The 26207-nt window shown below is 40.9% G+C and overlaps 1 protein-coding gene across 1 annotated transcript in view; it reads left to right on the top strand.

The window, feature by feature from the left end:
* Positions 1-512: 512 nt before the first annotated feature.
* Positions 513-26207, top strand: part of LOC306881360 (dihydropyrimidine dehydrogenase [NADP(+)]) — a 170053-nt gene continuing 144358 nt past the window's right edge. The window contains exons 1-3 of the mRNA XM_079435424.1: positions 513-664; positions 11224-11334; positions 18489-18571. Of these exons, the coding sequence (XP_079291550.1) occupies positions 626-664; positions 11224-11334; positions 18489-18571 (233 nt within the window). The 5' untranslated portion in view covers positions 513-625. The remainder of the gene's footprint in view (positions 665-11223; positions 11335-18488; positions 18572-26207) is intronic.

Genomic DNA, 26207 nt, shown 5'->3' on the forward strand with positions numbered 1-26207 from the left:
AATGGAAAGCTTATTCATTCAGCTTTGATGTATATATCTCAGTTTCAAAATATTGACCCTTATGACTGGTTTGGTGGTCCAGGTACGCATATGTATAAATGGAAATATTAAAATATGTAAATTAATCAAAAATTGATTAATTATTACACATAAACTTTATAGATAGATAGATAGATAGATAGATAGATAGATAGATAGATAGATAGATAGATAGGATATATTGTAAATATTTAATTAAATATTGAAAACGGGGGTTATAAAAGCAACACGTGCACGTGCAGCATATCTTACCTTCCATGTAAACTTTGACCCTCTAAACTTCGTCTGTTGTTGGAATCTACCATTTCACCCAGAACTACTAACATTTTGCCCATTCGTGCCAATTTAAAAAATGAATGAGGTGAAAAGAGACAATAGATATGTGAGCACAGGTGGATTAAGAATAGCACTTTATCATGTCTGTGTCAATGCAAAGTAACAGCTGCTGCTGAGGTGAGTTGTGATCGGTGACATAATGGACTAGTCGCGTGTTTTTAGAGCGCGTGCTTAGATCTGCTGGAGTCGAGCGCTCTCACGTCTCTATAACGGAGGAGAAATCGGATCACAGTACTGCAGATCGGACATTATGGCTACAATGCTGAGTAAAGAATTGCCGGATATCGAGGTAAAGCGACATGCATATAGTGTATCTGAGCTTTGTATATTTCGTTCGGTAAGACGTTTTTACACACTCATCTGTTGCTAGACTATTTTTGGGCACGTGTCCATGTTTTAAAGTCAGGTAAGGTGATTTGTGTGGGAGACTGCGAGACAAAACTTTGAAAGTTGCTCTGTTGTGCATAACACAGACACAACGAAAGAAGAAAAATAGAAATAAATGAAAATAATGCTCATAATGCTTTGAATAAAACAAAAATCTAAACTTTAATATTATACTTGTTCAGTAGGCTATATTTGATTTCAAACTAAAAAATATTTATGATGATGATGATATTATTATGAATTATGATTTTGCACTAAATGTTTTCTTAAGATAATTTTTTTCTCCTGTCTTTAACATTTACACCTGAACGACAATGAAATCCCTCTGAATGTTTTAAAAGGTGGAAATTAATAAAAGGTATAATTAATAGGGTTTTAACATGGCCTTGAGAGCTGCTAGGAAGAGATGTCAGGACCTTGGACAGGGACTCGTTCAGTAGCTGAGCTCTCAGTAGCTGTTCAACACTGATGAAGCCATAATTAGAAGCTTAATGAAAATGTACAGTACCAATTTAAGGATCATTTCCTCCAGATAAACAAGTGTACACTCACATATGTTCCACAATTTCTTCTGATGTACAATGCACTTTGGAGACACAGGCCCATTGATTTGTGAGCAGTGCATGATTGATGGCCTACATTTTTTTCCTTTTTAGATTTCAAAGCAGTAAACATTGTTTTTAAATTATGTTTTGTTTCTATCAAGTGCACTCAAGCTAGCAGGTTGCTAATTTAGTGGTTAAATTATTCTAGAAAAACAGAGGCAATAAAAGTTTTTTAAAGACTGAATTAAAATCAATTAACCTAATCAAAACATCAGAAGGCATAATCAAATGTTGTAATTTTGTTCCTTTTGAAATGGTGTTTCAATTCAGGCCCGTTCTCAACTTCAGTGTCTCTGTATTTCCAGTATTAGTTCCTGCTGTCTGCAGCGTTTGCCATGTTTGATCTAGCATTAGCACATCTGATTTACATTAATCATATCTGTTAATGGCGAGCCTAAGAGAAAATGGTCTTCTTTATGATGTCTTGGTATGCACAGCACACGCCGGATGACATCTCTGCTCAGGTGAGATAAAGCTTTCTCTTTTAAGTTGAGCAGATATGGGCATTGACTTTCATAGAGAAAATAGAACTGTTACTGACAACTCTCATTAGCATTTCTATTCATGACTGTTATGACTATGGCAACGTGACCTTGGCGTGCAGAGTGCACTTAAAACGTGCACTAAACGACTCCTGTCTGCCACTGAAAATACCTCACTAAATGTCATAATAATGGCTGTCCGTGGGGCAATTAAATTGGCCATTCATTTTGGCAGTGTGTCAGACGTCTCATTTTAATATCCTGCTTTTCCGAGAGTGCTAAACGTGTGCCTTTGTGTGTGTTCACGGATTCATTAAAAAATCCTCCAGGATGGCCATCAGTGTTCGTTAAAAACCAGATTAATGTGGCCGCTTACACAAAGGGCTACGGCTTTTTATGGAAGGCCCCAAACCCCAACAATGACCACTTCCTGATAGCGAGTCAAGTGCCATGATAGAAAATTGTCGACTTAAAAGCCAAAATTGCAATATGAACGTTATGAAAGCCCCATTAGCTGACAGACATCCATATCATGGATGTCAAAGTCAGATGCTGTACCTGCTGGAGCCTTTATCTGTGCTGTAAAAATAAAAGTGCTTTTCGCGTTCAGGAGGAAATTTGGGAATATTTATAATCCAGTAATGGTCTGCAAATACATGCGGTGCTTACCAAGAGTAAAGTAAAGTAAAGTCGTGACGTATTGTCAAGTATGGTGACCCATACTCGAAATTGGTGCTCTGCGTTTAACCCATCCAAGTGCACACACACAGCAGTGAGTAGTGAACAAATCCACACACACACACACACACACCGTGAACACACACCCGGAGCAGTGGGCAGCCATGCTGCAGCGCCCGGGGAGCAATTGGGGGTTCGGTGCCTTGCTCAAGGGCACCTCAGTCGTGGTATTGAGGGTGGAGAGAGCGCTGGACATTCACTCCCCCCACCTACAATTCCTGCCGGCCGGGGGCTCGAACTCGCAACCTTTCGATTACGAGTCCGACTCTCTAACCATTAGGCCACGACTTCCCCCAGACATTGGCCTTATGACATATGCTACTGATGTAAGTGCTTACATAAATGGTTAGTGATTGCACAAGGTAGATACACCACTCTACGTCAGTGAGCAAAAGTGTGTACTTGTTTAAAACAGATTAGTTGGAAAGGAAGAGCTTTTTTCTTTTTGAACAAATACATTTAGTGTGTTTATTAAGGCTGATAAGTAAACAGATAAATACTTGAGTGATATCCATTTTTTATATCTAAAGATACCATAATCTAACGAAACAAAACAATTTGGTAAGACTTTAGCATTGTCAGTCCTTGTCTTGTGTTTCCCCTCCTCTCGTGTCCCTAGTTGGCCATCCTTGTTCCTTTAATTAGTAGTTCATGTGTCCCCAGCCCTGCGTTTGATTAGCCCTCACCTGTTTCTGTTCTTCCTCGTTAATTTCCCTGTGTTTATAAGCCCTGTATTTCCTAGCCCCTGTGTCCGGTCTTAACGTCATTGATGTTCGTCTCTCCCCAAGCTCCTCGTCTCATTGTCTTCAATAAAAGGGATTATTGGAACTTCCACGTCTCCGCACCTCCTTGTATCCCGAGAGGGAACGTGACAAGCATAGGACCAATTCTCAATATCAACTATTAGCATACCTATTATTAACATATTAGCTGTTTATTAGTGCTTATAAAGCACATATTCTGCATGACCATATTCTACATCCCTAACCCTACCAAATAACTAAACTTAACAACTACCTTACAACTAGCAAATTAAGAGTTTATTGAGGTAAAAGGTTAATGGTTTGTTAATAGTGAGAATTGGACCTTAAAATAAAGTGACCAACAATTTTAACTAAGACAGATATTTTTCAGATTACAAAGATTTCTGAAGGATCATGTGACACAGAAAACTGGAGTAGTGACTGCTGAAAATTAATTTGCCATCACAGGAATAAATTTAATGTACAGTTCTTTCAAAATGAAAGTTTTTGCTATATTCATATTTTGGATCAAATAAATGGGAATAACATGCTTGGTGAGCATAAGATACTTATTTCAAAAACAAAAACATTGAAAATTGTAATTATTCCAAATTGTTCACCTGTAATAAAAAAGTCACTTTCACTAATATAGATAGATATATAGATATTCTGTATTCAGATTTGATCTCGAAAATGGCAATTTCATAATATTTAATATATGAATGTGAAGAGTTATGTGAACAGTGGTCTAATAACTGTATATTAAATGTTTATAGGCTTTGATTATTCATTAAATTAATATTTCCCATTAATTAATAATTATAATATCTTTGATATTAAAATAATATAAAATTTAAATGAATGAATTACATTAGATTAGAATTAAAAGATAGATAGATAGATAGATAGATAGATAGATAGATAGATAGATAGATAGATAGATAGATAGATAGATAGATAGATAGATAGATAGATCAGCTTGGGTTATCATACTGTGATCCGCTCAACAAGTTCATGACCCTAAGTCAATGATTAACCCAGTCACATGTGAGCAGTATTAAGAAATCTGTTCACAAACAGCCCATTCAGAACCTTTGAACGACATGACAGGCCTCTCATCTGGAACACAGGATTTTGAACTTGGTCTGCCCTGTTACCCCTTCCTTAGTTTGAAATAATAAACATTAATTTACATTTTCTGAGTCTGGACAGAACACAGGGTTTAGTTGTTTAAACATCCAAAATGTTAAGACCGTATCTTGAGAAATATTCAGACAAACTAGCACATAGCCAAGTGCTTTTCTTACTTTTTGGATTCAAATTAGACCAATCTACCGATCGAATCGCTCATGCAATTGGACTGTGGGATTTCAGTCCAGTGACAATTAATCCAAAATGCAGTCATCTTAATGTTGCTCCAAACTTGTATGCCTTTCTTTATTTTGTGGAACATTAAAGAAGATATTTGGAGACTTTTTTTTGGCCATACACTAGTCAGTTGGGGTCTAGTGTTGTCTTGGACCACACAAAAACATTCTTCATTATAGCTTTAATGAATCTTTTCAGCAATGTTTAATACATTTTCACATAAAACCACGTGAAGAATGTGTGAACATGGTTGGTCAAAAGCATAGTAGGCTTCTTACAGATACCCAGCCAGTAATCGGAAGTACTTTTCTGTGTGAATCAGCTCCATTTCACTCATTACAGTCTCTGAAACCTGAAGAGAAGCTTCAGGAGACCTTTAGCTGAGCAAGATGATGTTGATGCCAAATGATCTGTATTGCTCTCTATAATTATGTTACAGCACTAAATGATATTCTGGGCTTGTGCTGAACATTGCTGAGCTGCTGGAGCGCTGTGGCTTCATTTCAGCTATGGAGGATCAATTCCTGTATTGATTTCAGACAAAAAGACTAGGCAAGAATCTCTGTAGATTGTGTTTAACTATTCTGCCTTAGGGAGGGAGGGGGCTGTGTTATGAAAGATGAAGTGTGCTTTGGAAAGGGGTCAAGTTGCCTACATTGAGATCATTGCATAAATGCTTTTAGTTATGAATTTGCCCTTTTTCTGCATCTGGATGATGTTTCATTAGTATTAATTATAGCAGAGAACACACCTGAACTCATTCAGACAGTGACAAAAGCTTGCTTTTAGTGTGGACTAGTGTTCTGGGTTGGTCCTGTGGTTTATAAATTACCCATTTAAAAGTTCACATTGAAACTCACATTGGGGTTCAAAATCTAATTTAAAACTTTGCTTAAACATAAGATTTTAGACAAAAATGTAAAACAAGAAATAAATAAAAGAAGATAATAAAATAAGAAAGAATAAAATAAATAAGGTATGTTGAAGAATTAATTTATCATGTGAATCTTTGTGCAGTCGGGCAGATGTTCTTCCACAGAAGATCAAGATGCGCATTGGATCATTAAATATAAATTATACTTCTATAAAAAAAAATATTTTATTCAGTAACAATGCTGAACATGACAGTAAAAACAAACAAACATAATGTTACAAAAGATTTGTATCACAGATAAATGCTTATAAACATTCTATTTATTAGAGAGAGAAAAATAGGTATTTTATATTGTAATAAAATGTAATATTATTGTTTTTACTGTATTTTTTATCAAATACATGCTACCTTGGTGAGCAGTCGATGCTTCTTTTGAAAACACTGAACAAATCTAAATGGAAGCTAAAAATGGAAGCAAATTCATGAATAGACTTCCTTCAAGCGAATTTCAATGGGACTGTATATATATTACAGCCTATGAAAGGCTTGCAGAATCCTTATGACTGACATCAGTCAACATAATTTGCTATAATTTGATCATATTCACTGTTCTGGATAGGGAGCAGATTTTGCTTACTTTGGAAGGAGAAAAGCCAGTATTGATTTGTTGTCTCAGTGGATCACTATGACCAGCAGAGAGTGATAAAACCAGTGTCCAGAGCTCTCCCTGTGGAAACGAAACACAGCACATCACATGCTGCTTAAAAATGCCTTCTCTTTCTTGCCAAATCCTGGCATGTTTTAATGAAATGTATACACTTGCTCGTCAGTGTGCGATTCTGCTTTGATTTTCTTGTGTTGAATTCCACATCTTTATTTTCATCTCGAGGCTGTGGTGTTTTGAGAGGAGAAACCTACCTCCCGGAAGAAACTCGAACCTTGCTGACATTTTAAAACAGGTTTTATTTCAAGCGACAAAGCGATGTACCCTCTTGTGAACAGTTCAATCTCATGAAGGCTTACTGTATATATCTAGTAAAAGAAACCCGTAATACCTCACCAATTACCTTACAACCTTTATAAGTGAATACACAAAAAGCAATAACTACGCAGAGCGACTTTCTGTTTGGTCATAAAAATGGGCCCACACTTTCATTTCCATCTTTGTTCCACTAAAAGCCTATTTGACATGAAATAGACTAAGATTTCCATCTGAGCTTGGGGACTATGGGCTTGGGAGATATTGATCTCTTCTAATATAGATCTTTTCTTCTTATGGATGTGTTTCCCCTTACACAATATTGATCTAATTGGCAAAGGTGCACAGTGTTTTTCATTGCTTACAAGAAACAGCCTTCACTCTAAAATCATTAAGTCACTCTAAACATACTGGGCATGCTTTTGTACTGGCCTTGATTAAGTGTTCTTTTTTATTATTAATGCTTGTTTGTTTTTCCTTTACCGGCTCTATGTGGACTGTGCGCCACTTTGAGGTTGCCGTCCATAGATTTCCAAATCTGTTCATCTGCGACTGGTCAAACATGGCTTAACACGCTCATTATTACTTCTGCTTCTCAGACTGAGCCTATTATAGCAAATAAACAAAGTTATCAGCAGTCCCAGCAAGGAAAAATACTCTGAAAACCTAATGTTTTTTGTCATTCCTGTGAGACATGAAATTAATGAAAACAAACAAGATTTCCTTTAAAAAACACTATTTAGAATAGTAAATTGCATCTAGTTTAAGCTGTGCTAAAATAGCCAAACTAAATGCCACAGACTATATGCCGAAAGGCTATATGATGGAAGTTTTGTGTTTTTCTTTTTAAAGTGTTGCTGATTTGCATTATTCAACAGTCAGATATTCCCTAAATATTTGCCGCCACGCAAATAAACAACAAAATCTGGCTAAAACTGAAATGCTACTTTCATGCCTCAGCTCTGACGCTTGATAGTATGCACAAAATCACATACAAAAGCAATTGGTGACGTCTCACTTTTTTTAGTTATCAGAGGACTTCAGAATTAACGTTACTGTAATATGGTAATGTGTTTGTTTTGTTGTTACACTATTGTTAAGAATGCTTGTCGAAATTTCTCGAGTGAAATCCAGCCATTTAGCGCCAGGGCGAAAAGGTTCTCATGCAGTCTTTGCGAATTTGCCGCATTCACCAACAGTCAGCTGCTTAGCCTGTTTCATTTTGTAACTGTTGTAACACCTTTTATATGTCTGTAAAAATTTCATAAAAGAAACATGGCAGTAGAACGCTGCATGGTTAGAAAGTGTCTTCTGTAGCTGCATTTCCATTAACCTTCAAATTGTGCTAAATTGAAATTGCGAACAGAAAATATGCCCAATGGAAACACATCAGTTTCGCCAAAACTCCCATGTGTTTAAATTATTAAACTCGCACGCATGAGGTGGTTTTTCAGGCAATTCGAAAAATAAATATTTTGCAAAACTGTAATGGAAACAGTTTCTTCGCATTTACAGGTCACCTGGTGTATTTAAACGTCACATGATCATTCTTTAATGTACTATAACCTCCAAGAAACACCTCATATAGGGCCGCTCTCAAGCACAAGGGGTTTTCTTTGCCATTAATGCTTGGATAACTCCTTTTTTACACTGCACACGTCTGCACACATCATTTCAAAAGCATCCCAGAAGTGGTTTTCCACGTTGCTTCGTTAAAGATACACATCTCCCTTTGTCTCCTTTGATTAAAAATAGTACGGTGGTTGTGATACATGTAAACCTACAAACATCCGTCGCCATGACTTATTGCGGGAGAAAAAAGTTTTAGTCACATAACATTGTTTAATGGAAATGCCGTCACTTTGCAATAGATTTTTATTGACATTTTTAAAATTTCACAAACGCAAATCTGCGTTTGCTCAAATCTGTAATGGAAATGTGAGCTTCAAATCTCTGGATTATTGATAACAGACTGTGGACTTTTTGCGTTTATCACCTTCTGGTAAGGTTACAAAAGAATGTTAACTTCAGAGAGTAGCCATGTGATAAGCAATGCTGTCAGCCTATCAGCACCCAGCGTTGGCGTCCTGTTGCAGTTAATTTTTTTGATAATGGCCAGCTGACGGTTTCGTTACTGCAGTTGTTACTCTTTATTAAATGTTATGAGATTTAACAACAATTATGGTGATAATTCTTTAATGAGAGGTCAGTGCTGTCACTTTAGAGTTTTATTATAATAAAAGATAAAAATATGAAAGTTTCATGCAAGACCTACCTTTGCAGCTCAGTGCACTTGCACTATACCCCCAACAAAACTAAGAATGATTTACACATGCTACATATTAATAGTGCCATCAATAATTAATCCCTCCATGCTTCTAAGAGTAAATGGAAAGCCTGTAAGGACTGTTTCCTCCATCTCACTATATTTGTTGTCAAACATATTTCTTCTGGAAGTTTTGTGGCATAAAATGGCAAAACTCAAAACTGAAATTTGTTTAGGAAACAGTGCATGACTGATTGTAAACCGTATTAATTGGACAAATACAGATAACAGACAAGAGTCACCACAGCATTCAAATATCATGTCAGGAATTTCCGTCAATGTCCTTTTTGTGCGAAGGTTTTACTGACACCTGGCTTATGGGCTAGAATGCGAAAGTGGCTTATTTCAATTTGGTCCTGGCCTCCTGTTCTGGCCTATGTCAGATAGTGTTTCAGCACAGTGAAATGACTGTGGACATGGTATTCTTTTACACTACAAAGAGCATGAAATTGGTATTAGTGTGATCGTAATGGTTGCTTCTCCCTCACTTGTTCTCAGTAAACTGCCTGTTAATTGTGTTTGCCATTAAAAGATCCCACACTGGTGCCTGCCTTCAGCTCCTCGACTGTGGTGGGGTGATTTGACTGGCAGGCGTGAAGGTGCCGTGTGTATTTGAACTGAAGGTTGCTCCTGAATCAAATGATGATGGTCCCCATCATGACTCTCATTTCACACTTTACTGTTTCAGTCGGACCCCTCTTTATTGACCCCACTGCTCTGGCGTTCTAATCAGTGTTGTCACAGACGGCTTTGAAGGACCTTGACTGGTCCAAAGTGTGCTTTGTAGCATATCAATGTTTTAAAATGCTTTCATGTTTGTGGAACACAAATGCATGATTATCTTAGCTTTTTCTTCATTTGTGCTGTAGAACTAGTCATGTTATTCAGTGTTGGGTACTTCAGTGTTACTTTTAAATGTAATGTGTTTGAATATTGAGATTTTACATTTTATAGAAAAGTAATGCATTAAGTTACTTTTGTATTACTGTCAGTTGACTAAGAATGTATGTATGTATAGGTATGATAGATATTAAATATAGTTATGCCACATAATTTTTTTTTTCATGGTATGCCCTATATATCATTCCATGCACTCTATTTGTCAGTACAATATATAAAAACTACTACATTATTTAGGGTAACACAGGGTAAGAAGGGGTAACTTTGTTTTCTTTTGGCCTTAGATGGCACAAAATCACATCTCAAAACTTTTTACATTATTATTTTACATTATACATTATTTAATTTTTTCCTTTTTTTATCTGAATATCTGAAACAGTTTTGAGGTTAATTGATTTAATTTTATGTCTCTGGAAAATATAATTTTACATTTCCAAACATTCATTTTGCCATTATTTGGAATAATCCATTGAGAGTTTTGTTTGCACAAGGATTCTGACAACAGCCAGAGCTCCACACAGAGATCTGATCTGATCATTATCCAGTCTGTCTGGTATGACATGAAGAAACAGAACAAACTGAGACAGACTAAATCCAGAAGAACTGTGGCAACATCTCCAAGATGCTTCAAGAAACCTACCTGCAAACAAAAATCTCACTGCATTATTACAATTAATGGCCAAATAAATGTTTGGAAATGTAAACTGATATTTTCTACTGACACACTACAGATAAAGATAACTGACTTAAAACCTTTTTTTTTTTTTTTTTTTAGCTGACTAAAATACTAGTGTCCGAATAATTTTGGCCACTGCTGTATTATATGATGAACATTAGGCTTTCAGAATACATATATAAAATAAGGAATAAAAATGATAATTTCATACATTCTGTTGAAGTTTAGCCAGGGGGCTTCATTGAATAATTTAACATTCTGTGCTAGAATAATATAACTAAATGAGCAAATGTTTCTATTTATTTCCCTTAATAACATATTGGCTGATGTGCCACCACATGCTAAACTTATATCTAAATATCTTTCAATTTAAAAGTAAATGCACATAGTCCCGAAGAGGGGCATATTCCCTTATATGAATAAACAATAGAACATAGACTCTCACTTGTGAAAAGTAACTTGGTGATTAGGGTGTAAATTTATCAAATAGGCCTTCTGGGATACTTTACTCATTACCATTACTGGAACATAATGATCTGATTTTGTAACATGCCTCAATTTTAACAGCATTTCTCAATGTATCATAATAGCTTATGTAAATTGTGTAGATCCATTGCAATAGTTACACAATATATCTTGATTTTTTTTTTTTTTTTTACTTTATTTGTTCTGCATTGATTAAAAAACGCACATTATACATTCAGCAATGATCTTGCATTGATTGAACCTTTGAAATGTAACACTCTTGATTATGTGTAATTGTTCTTCAGAGTATCCTTGCCTTGAACCCAAGGGTGAAGACCCACGCAAATCTCCATTCCACCGCCTCTAAGAAGAATGAGAAGAAGCACTGGAAGAGAAACCCAGAGCGGAGCTGTGATGTGAGTAAACAAAGACAAGTTATTCTCACAGGCTGCCTGAAATAACTCACTTTTCCAAAACTCTCACATATACTGCTGCCTTTGAGTTTTACATTAAATATTAAAGAAACAGCCAATGGGAAGAAAAGTCCTTGTCACAACATTCCAAACTCACATGTTTTTCCTTGTTTGTGGAATGTTTACATGCTGCGGTTTGTTACAATGTATTACGGTCACAACATACTTCTCAGCAAGATGAAAATTAGAGGTTGAAGAAGAACAACAGCGAGCGGTAAAGATGTTAGAGCTGGTTCTCTGAATCTCTTCTGAGAGCAAACTTCGTCCCAGTTTACCGATGATAATGAGTACTCTGTGATGTAGTTTATGGTGTGGTGATTCAATGATTATGTCGGCGATGGCTGTGATGATATTACTCTGATGAGCAGTAATAGGGCCGAATATTATTATTCTATAATTAGTTCCAGCCGCCTAGTTTGTCCAATTATTGTAGAGATTCAAATTTTGACTCCTTCTGCCCTTTTGCTTACAATTTGTCAGTGAGTAATTCTTTAGCACTCATCAGAAAACTGCAGCAAAAGCCTAAAGGAGACATTATGAAAATGCATCATAAGCAGATGCCCCCCCCCCCCCCCCCCCCCCAAATCCCCCAAGTGGATTAAATATTCCAAATTTCCTCTCAATTATTATCATATCCTGTGAGCCCTATGAGTCAAGGCTCATAAGCATATTCAAATGTTCATTTTAAATGCTTTTTCACCATGTGGCGATCTTGTTTCCAGAGCTTGCATATTAATTAGCTGTTAAATTATACTACCAATTCCCAGCACTAAGCATTTTGTCTAATTAATAATAATAAAGCCCCCAAGATGTTGGATTAGACTAATCCTTTGCAGGGGAAAATGCTACACACAATTTCAAGAGAAAATGTCAATGGTTATCCCAGTCCCAACAATGCCTCAGTATAATTGGAAATGTAATTATGTTTCATTTTACCACACAGATGAGTTTTAATACCTCACAGAAGCTGTGAGATTAGTCTACTGTGACACAGGGTTGACCAAGGTCAAGTATTTTTGCATTTCAAATCACAACACAAAATAACACATGGAGCTTTATATGATGCAAGGAAAGTTACATTTAAAATTATCTTCATAAAAATGTGTGATTGAAATAATTAAGCATTCTTTAATGGCTTTGCTCCAACCCCACTCTGGTTTTTCCATTGCCCACTTCTTGACTGGAGAAACACACTGTGATTTGACTCATCTTATTATTATTATTATTTTTAATTATTATTTTGAACGTGGGCATTTAAGTAAATCCATGTTTGTGCAATTTTCTGACAGTAGCAAGGCACTTACTATGAGGATGTGTTTGTTTGATATGTTAACCACACTTTATATATAGGATGGGATTTGACATATTACACATTTTAAATGTTATTTTCATATCTGAAAATAACAAATTATAATATATTTTTTCTCTACATGTTACACATTTTAAATGTTATTTTCATATCTGAAAATAACAAATTATAATATATTTTTTTCTCTACATGTCTTCTTTCATCACACAACATCTCTTCACTCTTTCATCCATTTTATTTTCTGTTCATTGTTTCCTAACATTTGACATTTTTTCTAATAATATTTCTGAAATTCCATGTTTATCATGTGGGGCATTCTTGGTGACTATGGATGTGTCAGCTCTGGTTAGGAAGCACACAGAAGATTCCAGGAAACAGTTTTTTGGTAAATTAAACCAAACAATTAATAGATTTTAGGAACAGGACCAAGAACACTAATCATATAATTACGGTTAATTTAGAAATTTAATTTAGCATATTAGCAAATGTGATCAAACTGAACACATGATCAAGGAACACTAACTAAAAAAAAAAAAAAAAAAAAAAAAAAAAAAAAATATATATATATATATATATACATATAAAATTAAATTAAATAAAAAATCCTAGCCCAAACTGAATGGCTTGAATGGTAATGCATTTTTATTAGTCATCATTTATTATATTTCTCATTTATTTGTACTGCATTAATCTTTCAGCGTTTATCCTTATGTTCAGGTAAGCAGAAAGAGAAATGGCTTCTATCTGCTAATTCAATTACTTTTTCCTTTTCAAAACTTGTGATGCACATAAACTTTAATGCTTAAATCACTACTTAAACTCTTAAGATTGATAGATTTATGTGAGGATCGTTCATCTCAAAACAGCATCAGTATCAAAAGTACTTCAAGATTGATCCACCCATCTGTATTGCTGACATGCAGTTGTATTATGGGCTGTTAACATGTGTTCTGCTCGTGATAGAGCGGTGTCAGATTGATCCCGGAGAGAGCAAAACATGCTCCAACAAAAATGCTTAAAAAAACCCGCTTCTCACTCCAGGCAAAATCATACAAGTCCATCTCGCTCACAGATTCTACTATCAAAACAAAATTATATATAGTCAGATGTTTGAACTTGGTGAGGTTATCATATGATATTCTTTGAAATCCCAAAATAAAAATCAAAGCATCATATACCTGTCACGGTGCACACAGCAGGGAGGACACAGGAAACACGGAAACGAGGATGTAACTCAAAAACATACTTTACTAGGACATCAGGGCAGGACAAGGCAAGGCAGACACTGACAGGGACACCGGGGAGTAACGAGTAGACCAGACAAAATGGCACAACACAGACAGGACTATAAATACACAGGTAACTTAACGAACACGGCTGGACACGAATAAACTACTAATTACATGAAACGAGAACAGGAAACAAACCAAATATGGGCACAAGAGGCAGGAACACATGACACACACACAACAGTTCTCTTACATTACTCCCCCCTCCCGAAAGGCTCGTCCCGAGCCTCAACAGTTCCATCGGGGAGGGGGGGGTGGGCGCTCTGGAGGCCTCTCAGGACAGACACGGACCGGAACACAGGACAGGGACCTCCAGAGCGATACAGACAGACGGAGACGTCGGAGAGCTGGACGAGACCAGCGGAGACACAGCGGAGCTGGACGAGACCAGCGGAGACCCAGGAGAGCTGGACGAGACCAGCGAAGACCCAGGAGAGCCCAGGAGGCCATGGTGGAGCCAGGGGCTCAGGTGACCATGGCGGTGCAGGGAGCACAGAAGGCCAAGGCAGATGGTCTACGGAGCCTTGGCCTCGGACCCCTCTCGGCCCGGCCCCTACAGCCGGAACCCTACTACCCCCCCCAAAAATTTCCCTGGGGGTGTGGGGGTATCAGGAGCCCTCCGGGGCTAGACACAAGTTAAAAAGACCTCGGTCACTGGTCAATACGGCGGCAGCCGGCTGCCACTACAACAACGGTGGCAGCCGGCCGGCTGACCATCCCAACGGCAGGGACCGGTGGGCTGGAGGCAGCCCCAACCGGTGTCGGGCCGAGTGACCTCGGACGGCGGGTTGGCCTTCCCCGCGATTCAGTGGCCAAGGTGAGCCGCGAACGGCGGCGTGATCTCCCGCGAACAGCGGGGTCGGTGAGCCGCGAACGGCGGCGTGATCTCCCGCGAACGGCGGGGTCCTTGAGCCGCGGACGGCGGCATGATACCCCGCGCACGGCGAGCTGGAGTCAGCGGCGATCCGGCGGGCATTGAGTCAGCGGCGATCCGGCGGGCATTGAGTCAGCGGCGATCCGGCGGGCATTGAGTCAGCGGCGATCCGGCGGGCATTGAGTCAGCGGCGATCCGGCGGGCTTGACTCAGCGGCGATCCGGCGGGCTTGACTCAGCGGCGATCCGGCGGGCTTGACTCAGCGGCGATCCGGCGGGTAAAACAAAAAACACAGGAACAAACAAAACACTGGAAAAACTGGACAAAACAAAACGCGGTGAAGGGACGACGCTTACTGTACTGGTCTGGTCTTCTGTCACGGTGCACACAGCAGGGAGGACACAGGAAACACGGAAACGAGGATGTAACTCAAAAACATACTTTACTAGGACATCAGGGCAGGACAAGGCAAGGCAGACACTGACAGGGACACCGGGGAGTAACGAGTAGACCAGACAAAATGGCACAACACAGACAGGACTATAAATACACAGGTAACTTAACGAACACGGCTGGACACGAATAAACTACTAATTACATGAAACGAGAACAGGAAACAAACCAAATATGGGCACAAGAGGCAGGAACACATGACACACACACAACAGTTCTCTTACAATACCGAGGCACCATTTAAAAAAAAACTGAAGATGTGTATTGTAAAACAGACTCTATTCTGGATTTGTCTCTTCTGAATCTGTATCTTGGCAGAGGTTTCTGCAACACAAGGTTGCCAGCTGAAGTACAGAATCCAGTGGAGGTTCATAAAAGAACTATAGCAGAATATCAGATGGCGCGCTGGATTGGTTTCTTATTCACTAACCATCTGTGTTATAATAAAATGTAGTAACTCTGCCTCATGCCATAAATTAACTCAGTGTGTGAAATCGAGTTAGCCTCAATCTCAATCATGTTGTGATTTTATTTTCTTGGCTCCTAAGCCGTATATATGTGCGGGGGAATTTCCTGGCTGCTCATCCCTTTGAATTTCATTAAATAGCTTAAGTCAGTTGTCACAATGGCTTCTGTGAAACTGTATTAGCTTATGGAATAAAGAAAACAGCTTAAGCGGCTTGAACTTTGCCTCCTAAAAAGGGAGGGGCTGGGGAATCCTCTTTAATGCCTCTCTGATAATGTCAGCCATGTCATGATACGGTGTTAAATGGCACCAATTAATCCTTCCGTTTTAAAGTAGAAACTCGTAAATCTTTAAAAGCAGGATAATCTCTGTACCGTCGATTCGATGCATAATCCTTCAGTGTGGTCAAATTCAAATCTACAGCATACAGAATATTCCTTATGTGCCTCATGATTTAGAACCATTTAGAGGATGTTTGGTTTTATTTGTAGGTTAAGGATTGCTGTTTTTCTCAACAGCGGTCTTATTTACAGAATAAATAGGTTCTTTAAATTTACCACATATTTATGGTTTACAGATTAAACCTACCAAAAAAGACAAAAGGTTGGAGTGATTATAAAACAATAAAAGCAGTTTTAATTCTTCATATTACATGGGAGAATTTTCAGGGTCATAATGCATATTCCACCTGGCACAAAATAGAAAGATGCATGTTTCACAAAACATGTTGCTACAAACAGTTATTATTACTAATATATTACTATATATTTCAAAGCCTATTAATTGTTAAAAATAATGGATTTTAATTATACTGTAATATTAAATGGCTATAATTAATGGCTAAAACTGAGGGGGAAAGCATGTAATAGAGACAGCAGTAGCAGTATTTGAATCAATAATACTGGCCTTCATTAATAACAGGTGACTTAGTAAAATAGATACCATTAAACACATATTTAAATTTTTATATTGTTTCTAACTTAATTTGGCAATTCAATATGAAATTATACCAATATAAATATTGAATATTAATATGGAATTGATTAATTGCAGAAAAAACGTGTGATTAGTCATTTTTAAATCGATTGACAACACTAATATATATATAACAACAACAACAAAACTTGAAACCATAGATTAAAATTCTTTAATAATTTACTCGTCCACATATCATTCCAAGTTCCAAAACTGTATGGAATTTTTTTTTTCTATGTGGAACATACAGTAGAAGATATTGAGATTTGTTTTTCCAATGGTCACCAAAACTGTTTAATTACCAACATTCTTCAAAATATCTTCTTTTGTGTTCCACAGAATAAAGCAAAGACATACAGGTGTTGTAATAATGAAAATTCATTTTATATAATATATATATACACATACACACACACACTCACTGGCCACTTTATTAGGTACACCTGGCTAGTACCGGGTTGGACCCCCTCATGCCTTCAGAACTGCCTTAATTCTTCGTGGCATAGATTCAACAAGGTGTTGGAAACATTCCTCAGAGATTTTGGTCCATATTGACATGATAGCATCACGCAGTTGCTCCAGATTTGTCGGCTGCACATCCATGATGAGAATCTCCCGTTTCACCACATCACTAAGGTGCTCTATCGGATTGAGATCTGGTGACTGTGGAGGTCATTTGAGTAAAGTGAATTCAAGAAACCAGTCTGAGATGATGCTCAATTGGTACTAAGGGGCCCAAAGTGTGCCAAGAAAATATCCCCCACACCATTACACCACCACCACCAGCCTGAAGCGTTGAGACATGGCAGGATGGATCCATGCTTTTATGTTCTTTATGTCAAATTCTGACCCTACTATCTGAATGTCACAGCAGAAATCGAGACTCATCAGACCAGCCAACGTTTTTCCAATCTTCTATTGTCCAGTTTTGGTGAGCCTGTGTGAATTGTGGCCTCCGTTTCCTGTTCTTAGCTGACAGGAGCGGCACCCGGTGTGGTCTTCTGCTGCTGTAGCCCATCTGCTTCAGGGTTCGACGTGTTGTGCGTTCAGAGATGGTATTCTGCATACCTTGGTTGTAACGAGTGATTATTTGAGTTACTGTTACCTTTCTATCATCTCTAACCAGTCTGCCCATTCTCCTCTGACCTCTGACATCAACAAGGCATTTTCGTCCACACAACTGCCGCTCACTGGATATTTTCTCTTTTTCGGACCATTCTCTGTAAAACCCTAGAGATGGTTGTGTGTGAAAATCCCAGTAGATCAGCAGTTTTTGAAATACTCAGACCAGCCCGTCTGGCACCAACAACCATTCCAAGTTCAAAGTCACTTAAATCCCCTTTCTTCCCCATTCTGATGCTCGGTTTGAACTTCAGCAAGTTGTCCTCACCACATCTAGATGCCTAAATGCATTGAGTTGCTGCCATGTGATTGGCTGATTAGCAATTTGTGTTACCAAGCAATTCAACAGGTGCACCTAATAAAGTGGCCGGTGAGTGTATGTGTATTTCATGTTTAAATTTATAGTAACATAAACAAAGAGTAAACAAAATAATTTTGATATATATTCAGAAATAAAGTAGCCTATTTATTCACAGATCATTTAAAAAATGTATTCTTTAACAAACACACTAATTTAAATGCGGTTATTTTTGTTAAAGTCCACCCCCAAAAATTCAATAAATGTGTCGTTTTGTCCCACCATTGTTTCTGTGTGTCTCCCTCCCACAGTCTTGTGTGAATTTGGAGAACAACTTCGATGACATCAAGCACACGACTTTGAGCGAGCGTGGGGCACTTCGGGAAGCACTGAGGTAAGCACTGTCTCCATGGCAACATTCACAGTCAATGCAAAGAGGAGTTTCGGGTGGGCAGCCGAAGGAACGCGTGTGCATGTGCATGCCGTTTAGCGAGGTGAGCACGAGTAGCGGCGTAAGTCATTCTTCATTATTGAGGGAATAGAGGGGTGTACAGGCAGCACTTGCCTCTGCTTTTCTCAGGGATTAATTTGTTGGAAGAAAGCCTCCCGCTGGGCTTTGCCTTGACTCTTCAACCCTGCAGGAGATGCTAAGGCTGAGTGCACAGTGAAAAATGTAAATGTTTAATTTGTTAGTTGAAAATGCTTTTGGGGATCCCAAGATAACATCAGAATACTTGATCATGAGGACCACTGGTGTTCTGGTTTAGCTTTCAGTGTGCAGTCTTAAAAAACAATGTTAGTGATAAATAAAGATTTGCGCTTTGCAAATAAGCTGAACAGGCTCCTAACTAAAATCTATTGATCTTCATATAAATGACACTGTTTGCTATTAGACATATTTCCCATGAATCTATCTATCTATCTATCTATCTATCTATCTATCTATCTATCTATCTATCTATCTATCTATCTATCTATCTATCTGTCTGTCTGTCTGTCTGTCTGTCTGTCTGTCTGTCTGTCTGTCTGTCTGTCTGTCTGTCTGTCTGTCTGTCTGTCTATCTATCTATCTATCTATCTATCTATCTATCTATCTATCTATCTATCTATCTATCTATCTATCTATCTATCTATCTATCTATCCTGTATATATTGGTGTTGTGTTGCAGAAGTGTTTAAGCACTGAACTCATTTTTGCACTATAGAGATATGTTTATCTATGAAGAGTGAACTATTCATCCATTTTTTTTTTTAAATAGACATCTTTTGGGCTTTTTCTGACAAGATGCGTTGATTAAGTTGTGTATAGTCTGCATTTTGGCCTTTGGGTTTCATTCTGTGCCAGTTAATTACTGTGTAGTGTGACCTCCTCATCCTGTAAATTAGATTTCATGATGGTATAGTTTGTGATAATTCTCAATAGCTCACTCTAAGCATGGATTTGATCAATTATGGCTGATATTAAAGGAAATATATAAAGGGATAGATATCTTTTTATTTTCTGCATACAGCCTAGGTCTGAGTGATATAATGAGTGTTCATAATGTATTTGTGATGGCTTTGCTAACAGTATAAAATTCAGCATGAAATGATTAAATAATCATCTTTGGCTCATTAGGATTTTTCAATGTTTTTGAAAGAAGTCACTTATGCTCACCATATTTGATCAAAAATGCAATTTAAACCATAATATTGTAAATAATATTACTATTAAAACAATTGTTTAGCAAAGCTGAATTTTTAGCAGCCATTACTTCGGTGTCACATGATCCTTCAAACCCTTCTAAAATTCTGATTTGCTGCTCAAGAAACATTTCTTATTATTATCAGTTTGTGCTGCTTACGTAATACGTTTGAGGAAACCAGGTTTTAATTGAAATATATATATTTTTAAAACTATTTAATAGTCTTTACGTCACTTCTTCAGTTAAATTCATCCTTGTTGAAGAAAAAAATAATAATCAATAAGGTCACATTAGTTAAAATTGTTGTATCTGCTAACATTATTTAATGGAAGTGAGTTAACAATAACTAACAATGAACAGTTAATGAATGCTAACAAAGATTAATAAATACTGTAACAAATGTATTGCTCATTGATAGATAATGTTAATGCAATAACTAATGTTATCTGATGTGACCTTATTGTAAAGTGTTATAAAAAATCTTTTGAACATTATTTCTCAGCCCTAACAATGCTACAGTTTGGTTAGTTGTAAAACGCAAGCCTGTTGAAGCAACACTTATACATTGATTGTTTGTATGGTAGTGCATTGATTCTAGATGAGCCTTTCTCAGTCAGCCAAAGGATACTAACATTAAAGAAGGTAAAGTTAGTCAGATCGTTTACCCAGTATCTGTTCTGATCACATCTGATCTGCTTTTCGGACATCTGTCTCCTAAACAGTGATCTATTAAAATGTATACTGAAATAGCACCACATAATGAGCTCATTTGAATAATATGTCTTAATTCTGCATGGCATCGAATATGCATGAGCACAGCATTGCATCTGCTGATCATGAATAAAAAACAAAACAGCAGCGAAAACCGAGAGTTGGGAGAAGAAAGAGCGCTAGAGAGATATTGGGGACATTAATGCACACTTTTGTCCTGCAGAGGTTTGATTTTAATCCTTCTCTAAACGAGACTCCCCTGCAGTGCCGGTCGGCAGATTTGATGAAAGATTTAGGTTTTATAACTGCTAATAATGCTGAACATGAAAGTCCAACCGGCGCGCTGTTCTGGTGCTCATCACAGGAGGCAGCTGGCTTATTTGGCCTGTTTGTTGGGCGCAGAGGAAGCCCCAGGTCTGTATTCCCAGTGTCACAAAACAGCCAAAAAGTTGACTCCTCATTAAAGACCACAGATTGGTTCACATAGTGAAGCAAAGTTACTAAAATACTACTTTTATACATCAAAACTCTTATCAAAGACGCTGCCTTATAGCTCAAATAACTGTATTTTGATGCCTTATCTTCATGTCAGTAAAATCACAAGCACTTCTAGCACTCACAGCATGAATCCACATTGATTTCAGAGTAAATCAGATAATGACTAAGGAAAATTGTGATATAAATTGTGTAGTATTTTCTTGATTATTATGAGGTAAGGCCGTTTAGTCGCCATATTGAATTGTTTATATAAGACCTACTTTGACATTTCTATTAAAATTCTAGTTGAAAACGCTGGTTCCTGACATGGTTCTGACATCTTCAGTTAATAGAGGCAGGTGGAACTTTGTTATATTTATTTTGCTCTCACTTATAAAATAATCATCAATTTTAACTGCTTGTGGTACATCCTACACTGGCCTGTGCAAATCCCATTTTAGGGGTCCTATCAGTAATCAGTAGGGTTCAGAACTGATATCTGTTTTTAAATATGCCTTGTATGAATCAGAAATGTACAGCAGAGCTAGTGTAGTTCACCTACTGAATGAACCACTCGAATGAGCAGTGTTGGGCTAGTTACTCAAATAATGTAATATATTACTCATTACTAGTTACTCCTTTCAAAAGTAATATTGTTAGTTTACTTATGACTTTCTGATTTTCTTCACGCCCCACAGAAGTTGTAACTGTGTTTTGTAAGAAACTGTTTAATTTTCCAAAAATATTTTTAATTATAGTAATATAATGTACCACATGCTGATCAGAGGGATGGGTAGGATGTAATGCCAGAGTAAAGTGTTCAGATTATCTTTTTTTTCCTGACAAAATCAATATAATGCAATATTTTATCTGCTGAATGTAATCTTTTACATATTCTAAGCTTGCCTGCTGCACTGGGGACATCACATGCATGTGTGAGTCTTGAAAATTATGAAAATAAATCTAGGAATTATTTCATTGTTGGATTTTAAATCAGCGGGGTTGAGGCATCAAAGATAATTAAGTAACTAAGCTGTTTTATGTATGGTAACGTCTCGGTTACGTACGTAACCCTCGTTCCCTGATGGAGGGAACGGAGACGTTATGTCGTGACGACATTAGGGGATTTAGTTGAGAGCCCCGACTGCCTCTGATAAGAGAAAACGCCAATGAAATTTGGCTAGTGGATTTTGCATACCTGAGCCACTCCCCGTGCATACGGGTATAAAAGGGCGACAGGTGCATCCACTCATCAGGTTTTCCGCTGAGGAGCCGAGAACGTGTCCCTGGCAACCAGCGATGGTTCAAGATTGTGGCATGGGGACATAACGTCTCCGTTCCCTCCATCAGGGAACGAGGGTTACGTACGTAACCGAGACGTTCCCTATCTGTCGGTCACTACGAGTTATGTCGTGACGACATTAGGGGTCTATGGAAAGCGCCACAACCTGAACCCCGTCACGACCTTGTGGCATGCAGATGTTGACAAGCTAGCGCGTGACAGACAAATGCGATGCGAAGGTCGCAACCTTCCCGTCGCCCCAGCGCAAATTCGCTAACCTTGGTGCCCGCAGGGACCACTGAGTACATTGCTGCTGGAGATAGCCAAGCCGCTGTTCCTTTCCCCAGAAATCGGAAGGGATTTCGACCTTCTATGAAAGACTGCTTCAAGTCTTTCCTGTTTGTTGCTACAGCCCGGCATTAACGACGGGGAAGCGAGCCTTCCGGAGAAGGGCGCTACGGAGGCCACACCCTGCCCGAAGGGAGGTAACGTGTGGAGACACTGGTATGGACTGGCCCAAGCCTGGGGCAGTGCTACATACGCCTGGACCCTGGGGCAGATCCTACCTAGGAGAAGGGAGGAAGGCTGCCAGCAGGGTCTGACAGAGCTCTGTCAAAGGGAAGACACGGGTTTACCGTGAGGGAAACCGTACCGTGGATGAATACACATGTGGGATCACCCGAAGGGAATCAGGCCACACGGGCACCTAGCCGAGTACAGGGGCTGACCGGAGACCCGGGCAAGCTAACACCGGTACTGGGCCTGGCGTCAGACTGCTCCGCCCAGCCTGACTGCCGGGGGTGCTGGAGGAACTCCACCAGGGTTCGCCGTCCGGGGAACTAACTGGAGGAGAGAATAGGCGCTCGTATCCCCGGGTAAGGGGGAATGGCGCAGCAAGCGTGACACCGGCCAACTCTTCCCGCCACTTACCTGTTACCCAACACACGGGAAGAGACTGGCTCAACGCGGAGACTGTAAAATCTCGCGAAGGTGTTTGGTGTCGCCCAGCCCGCAGCTCTACAGATGTCTGCCAAAGAGGCGCCGTGCGCCAGCGCATAGGAGGAGGCAACACTCCGTGTGGAGTGAGCCCTCACCCCGAGGGGGCACGGCTCGCCTTGGGATTGGTACGTCAAGGCGATGGCATCCACTATCCAGTGGGCCAACCTCTGCTTGGAGACAGCCTTCCCTTTCTGCTGACCTCCGTGGCAGACAAAGAGCTGCTCAGAGCTTCTGAAGCTCCGGGTGCGGTCCACGTATATGCGCAGCGCTCTTACGGGACACAGCAACGCCAAGGCTGGGTCTGCCTCCTCCGAGGGCAGTGCTTGCAGGTTCACCACCTGATCGCGGAAAGGCGTGGTGGGAACCTTAGGCACGTATCCAGGCCGGGGTCTCAGGACAACGTGAGAGTAGGCCGGCCCAAACACAAGGCACTCTTCGCTTACCGAAAATGCTTGAAGGTCCCCGACCCTCTTGATGGAAGTGAGCGCGGTCAGGAGCGCTGTCTTGGCCGACAGGAATTTCAGCTCGACTGAGTCCAGCGGCTCAAAGGGACCTCTCTGAAGTCCAGCCAGGACAATAGAGAGATCCCAGGAGGGCATCAGGGGTGGCCTAGGAGGATTTAACCTTCTGGCACCCCTCAGGAACCTCACGATGAGATCGTGCTTCCCCAGGGACCGGCCGTCCACTGCATCGTGATGGGCCGCAATAGCAGCCACGTACACTTTCAAGGTGGAGGGCGACAGCCCGCGCTCCAACCTCTCTTGCAGGAAAGAAAGCACCACTCCAATCGTGCATCTTCGGGGGTCCTCCCGCCGAGAAGAACACCAGTCCGCGAACAGACTCCACTTCAGCCTGTGGCAGGCCACTCAAGTCTGCCGCGTCCCATCCAGGAGCCGCACATGGCGGTTCCACAGAGCCGGACGCGGGTGCCGTATGGTGCCGAGCCCCTGAGAAAGAAGGTCCTTCCTCAGAGGGATGCGCCAGGGAGGGGCTGTCGCGAGGAGGGTGAGTTCCGGAAATCAGGTCCGGGTGGGCCAATATGGCGCAACCAACAAGACCTGCTCCTCGTCCTCCCTGACCTTGCACAGTGTCTGTGCGATCAGGCTCACTGGGGGAAACGCATACTTGCGCAGAGCCCGAGGCCAGCTGTGTGCCAGTGCGTCCGTGCCGGGGGGGGGCCTCGGCCAGGGGGAATACAGCTGGCAGTGGGAGGACTTGCGGGAAGCAAACAGGTCTACCTGAGCTTCCCCGAATCGACTCCAAATCAGCCGGATCGTCTCGGGATGGAGTCGCCATTCTCCGGGGAAGTGAGCTGTCGTGAGAGCGCGTCGGCTGCACGATTGAGCTCCCCCGGAATGTGGACGGCGCGCAGCGATTTGAGCTGTGACTGACTCCAGAGGAGGAGATGGCGGGCGAGCTGTGACATGCGGCGTGATCGTAGACCTCCCTGCCGGTTGATGTACGAAACAGCCGCAGTGTTGTCCGTGCGGACCAACACGTGCTGGCCTAGGAGCAGTGGCCGGAACTGCTTTAAGGCCAGATGCACTGCCAACAGCTCTAGGCAGTTGAAGTGCCAAAGCAGTCGAGGCCCCATCCAGAGCCCCGAGGCTGCCTGCCCGTTGCATATAGCGCCCCAGCCCATGCTGGAGGCATCTGTTGTGACAACAACATGCCGGGACACTTGTCCTAAGGGCACCCCGGCCCGTAGGAAGGCAAGGTCCGACCAGGGGCTGAAAGAGCGGCGACACGATAGCGTGATGGTGACACGACGTGTCCCGCGGCGCCATGCCCATCTCGGGACCCGTGAGTGTAACCAGTGCTGAAGTGGTCTCATATGAAGCAACCCGAGCGGCGTGACTGCGGCTACGGATGCCATATGCCCCAGGAGCTGCTGAAACTGTTTCAGCGGAACCACTGTCCTGCCTCTGAAGGAACTCAGGCAGTTCAGCACTGATTGGGCACGCTCGTCCGAGAGACGTGCCATCATACTCACAGAGTCTAACTCCACACCGAGAAAAGAGATTCTCTGCACAGGGGAGAGCTTGCTCTTTTCCCAGTTGACCCGAATCCCCAACTGGCTGAGGTGCCGGAGCACCAGGTCCCTGTGACCACCCAACTGTTCTCGCGATCGGGCCAGGATGAGCCAATCATCGAGATAGTTGAGGATCCTGACGCCCACTTCCCGTAACGGGGCAAGGGCGCCCTCCGCCACCTTCGTGAAGGCACGGGGAGACAGGGAGAGCCCGAAGGGGAGGACCCTGTACTGCCATGCCCGCCCCTCGAACGCAAACCGTAGGAACGGCCTGTGTCGAGGGCGAATCGAGACATGAGAGTAAACGTCCTTCAGGTCGATCGCTGCAAACCAATCCACGGAGTGAACTCATCTGCGTCAACATCTTGAACGGGAGCTTGTGTAGGGCCCGATTCAAGACTCGCAGGTCCAGGATTGGCCGAAGGCCACCGCCTTTCTTGGGCACGATGAAGTAGGGGCTGTAAAACCCCTGCCTCATCTCGGCTGGAGGGACCGGCTCGATTGCACCCTTTGCCAGAAGGACAGCAATCTCCTCGCGCAGGACAGGTGCATCTCGGACTGCCACCGAAGTCTCGAGGATGCCGCTGAACCTGGGCGGCCGCCTGGCGAACTGAATCGCATAGCCGAGTCGAACTGTGCGAATGAGCCAGCGAGACGGGGCTGGGTAGCGCAAGCCACGCCCCCAGATACCGTGCAAGCGGCACCAAAGGCCCAATCGACGTGCCCGCAGTGGTGCAGCGAGGGGGAGTAAGGTTGGATGGAACAGAAGGCAGTGCGTTCTGACTCATCCCCACAAAACTCCCTAAGTCCCCGGGGGGACTGGCTAAAGGTGCGCGGGGAGGCA

This window comes from Barbus barbus, assembly GCF_936440315.1.
Source record: "Barbus barbus genome assembly, chromosome: 15".
NCBI lineage: Eukaryota > Metazoa > Chordata > Actinopteri > Cypriniformes > Cyprinidae > Barbus > Barbus barbus.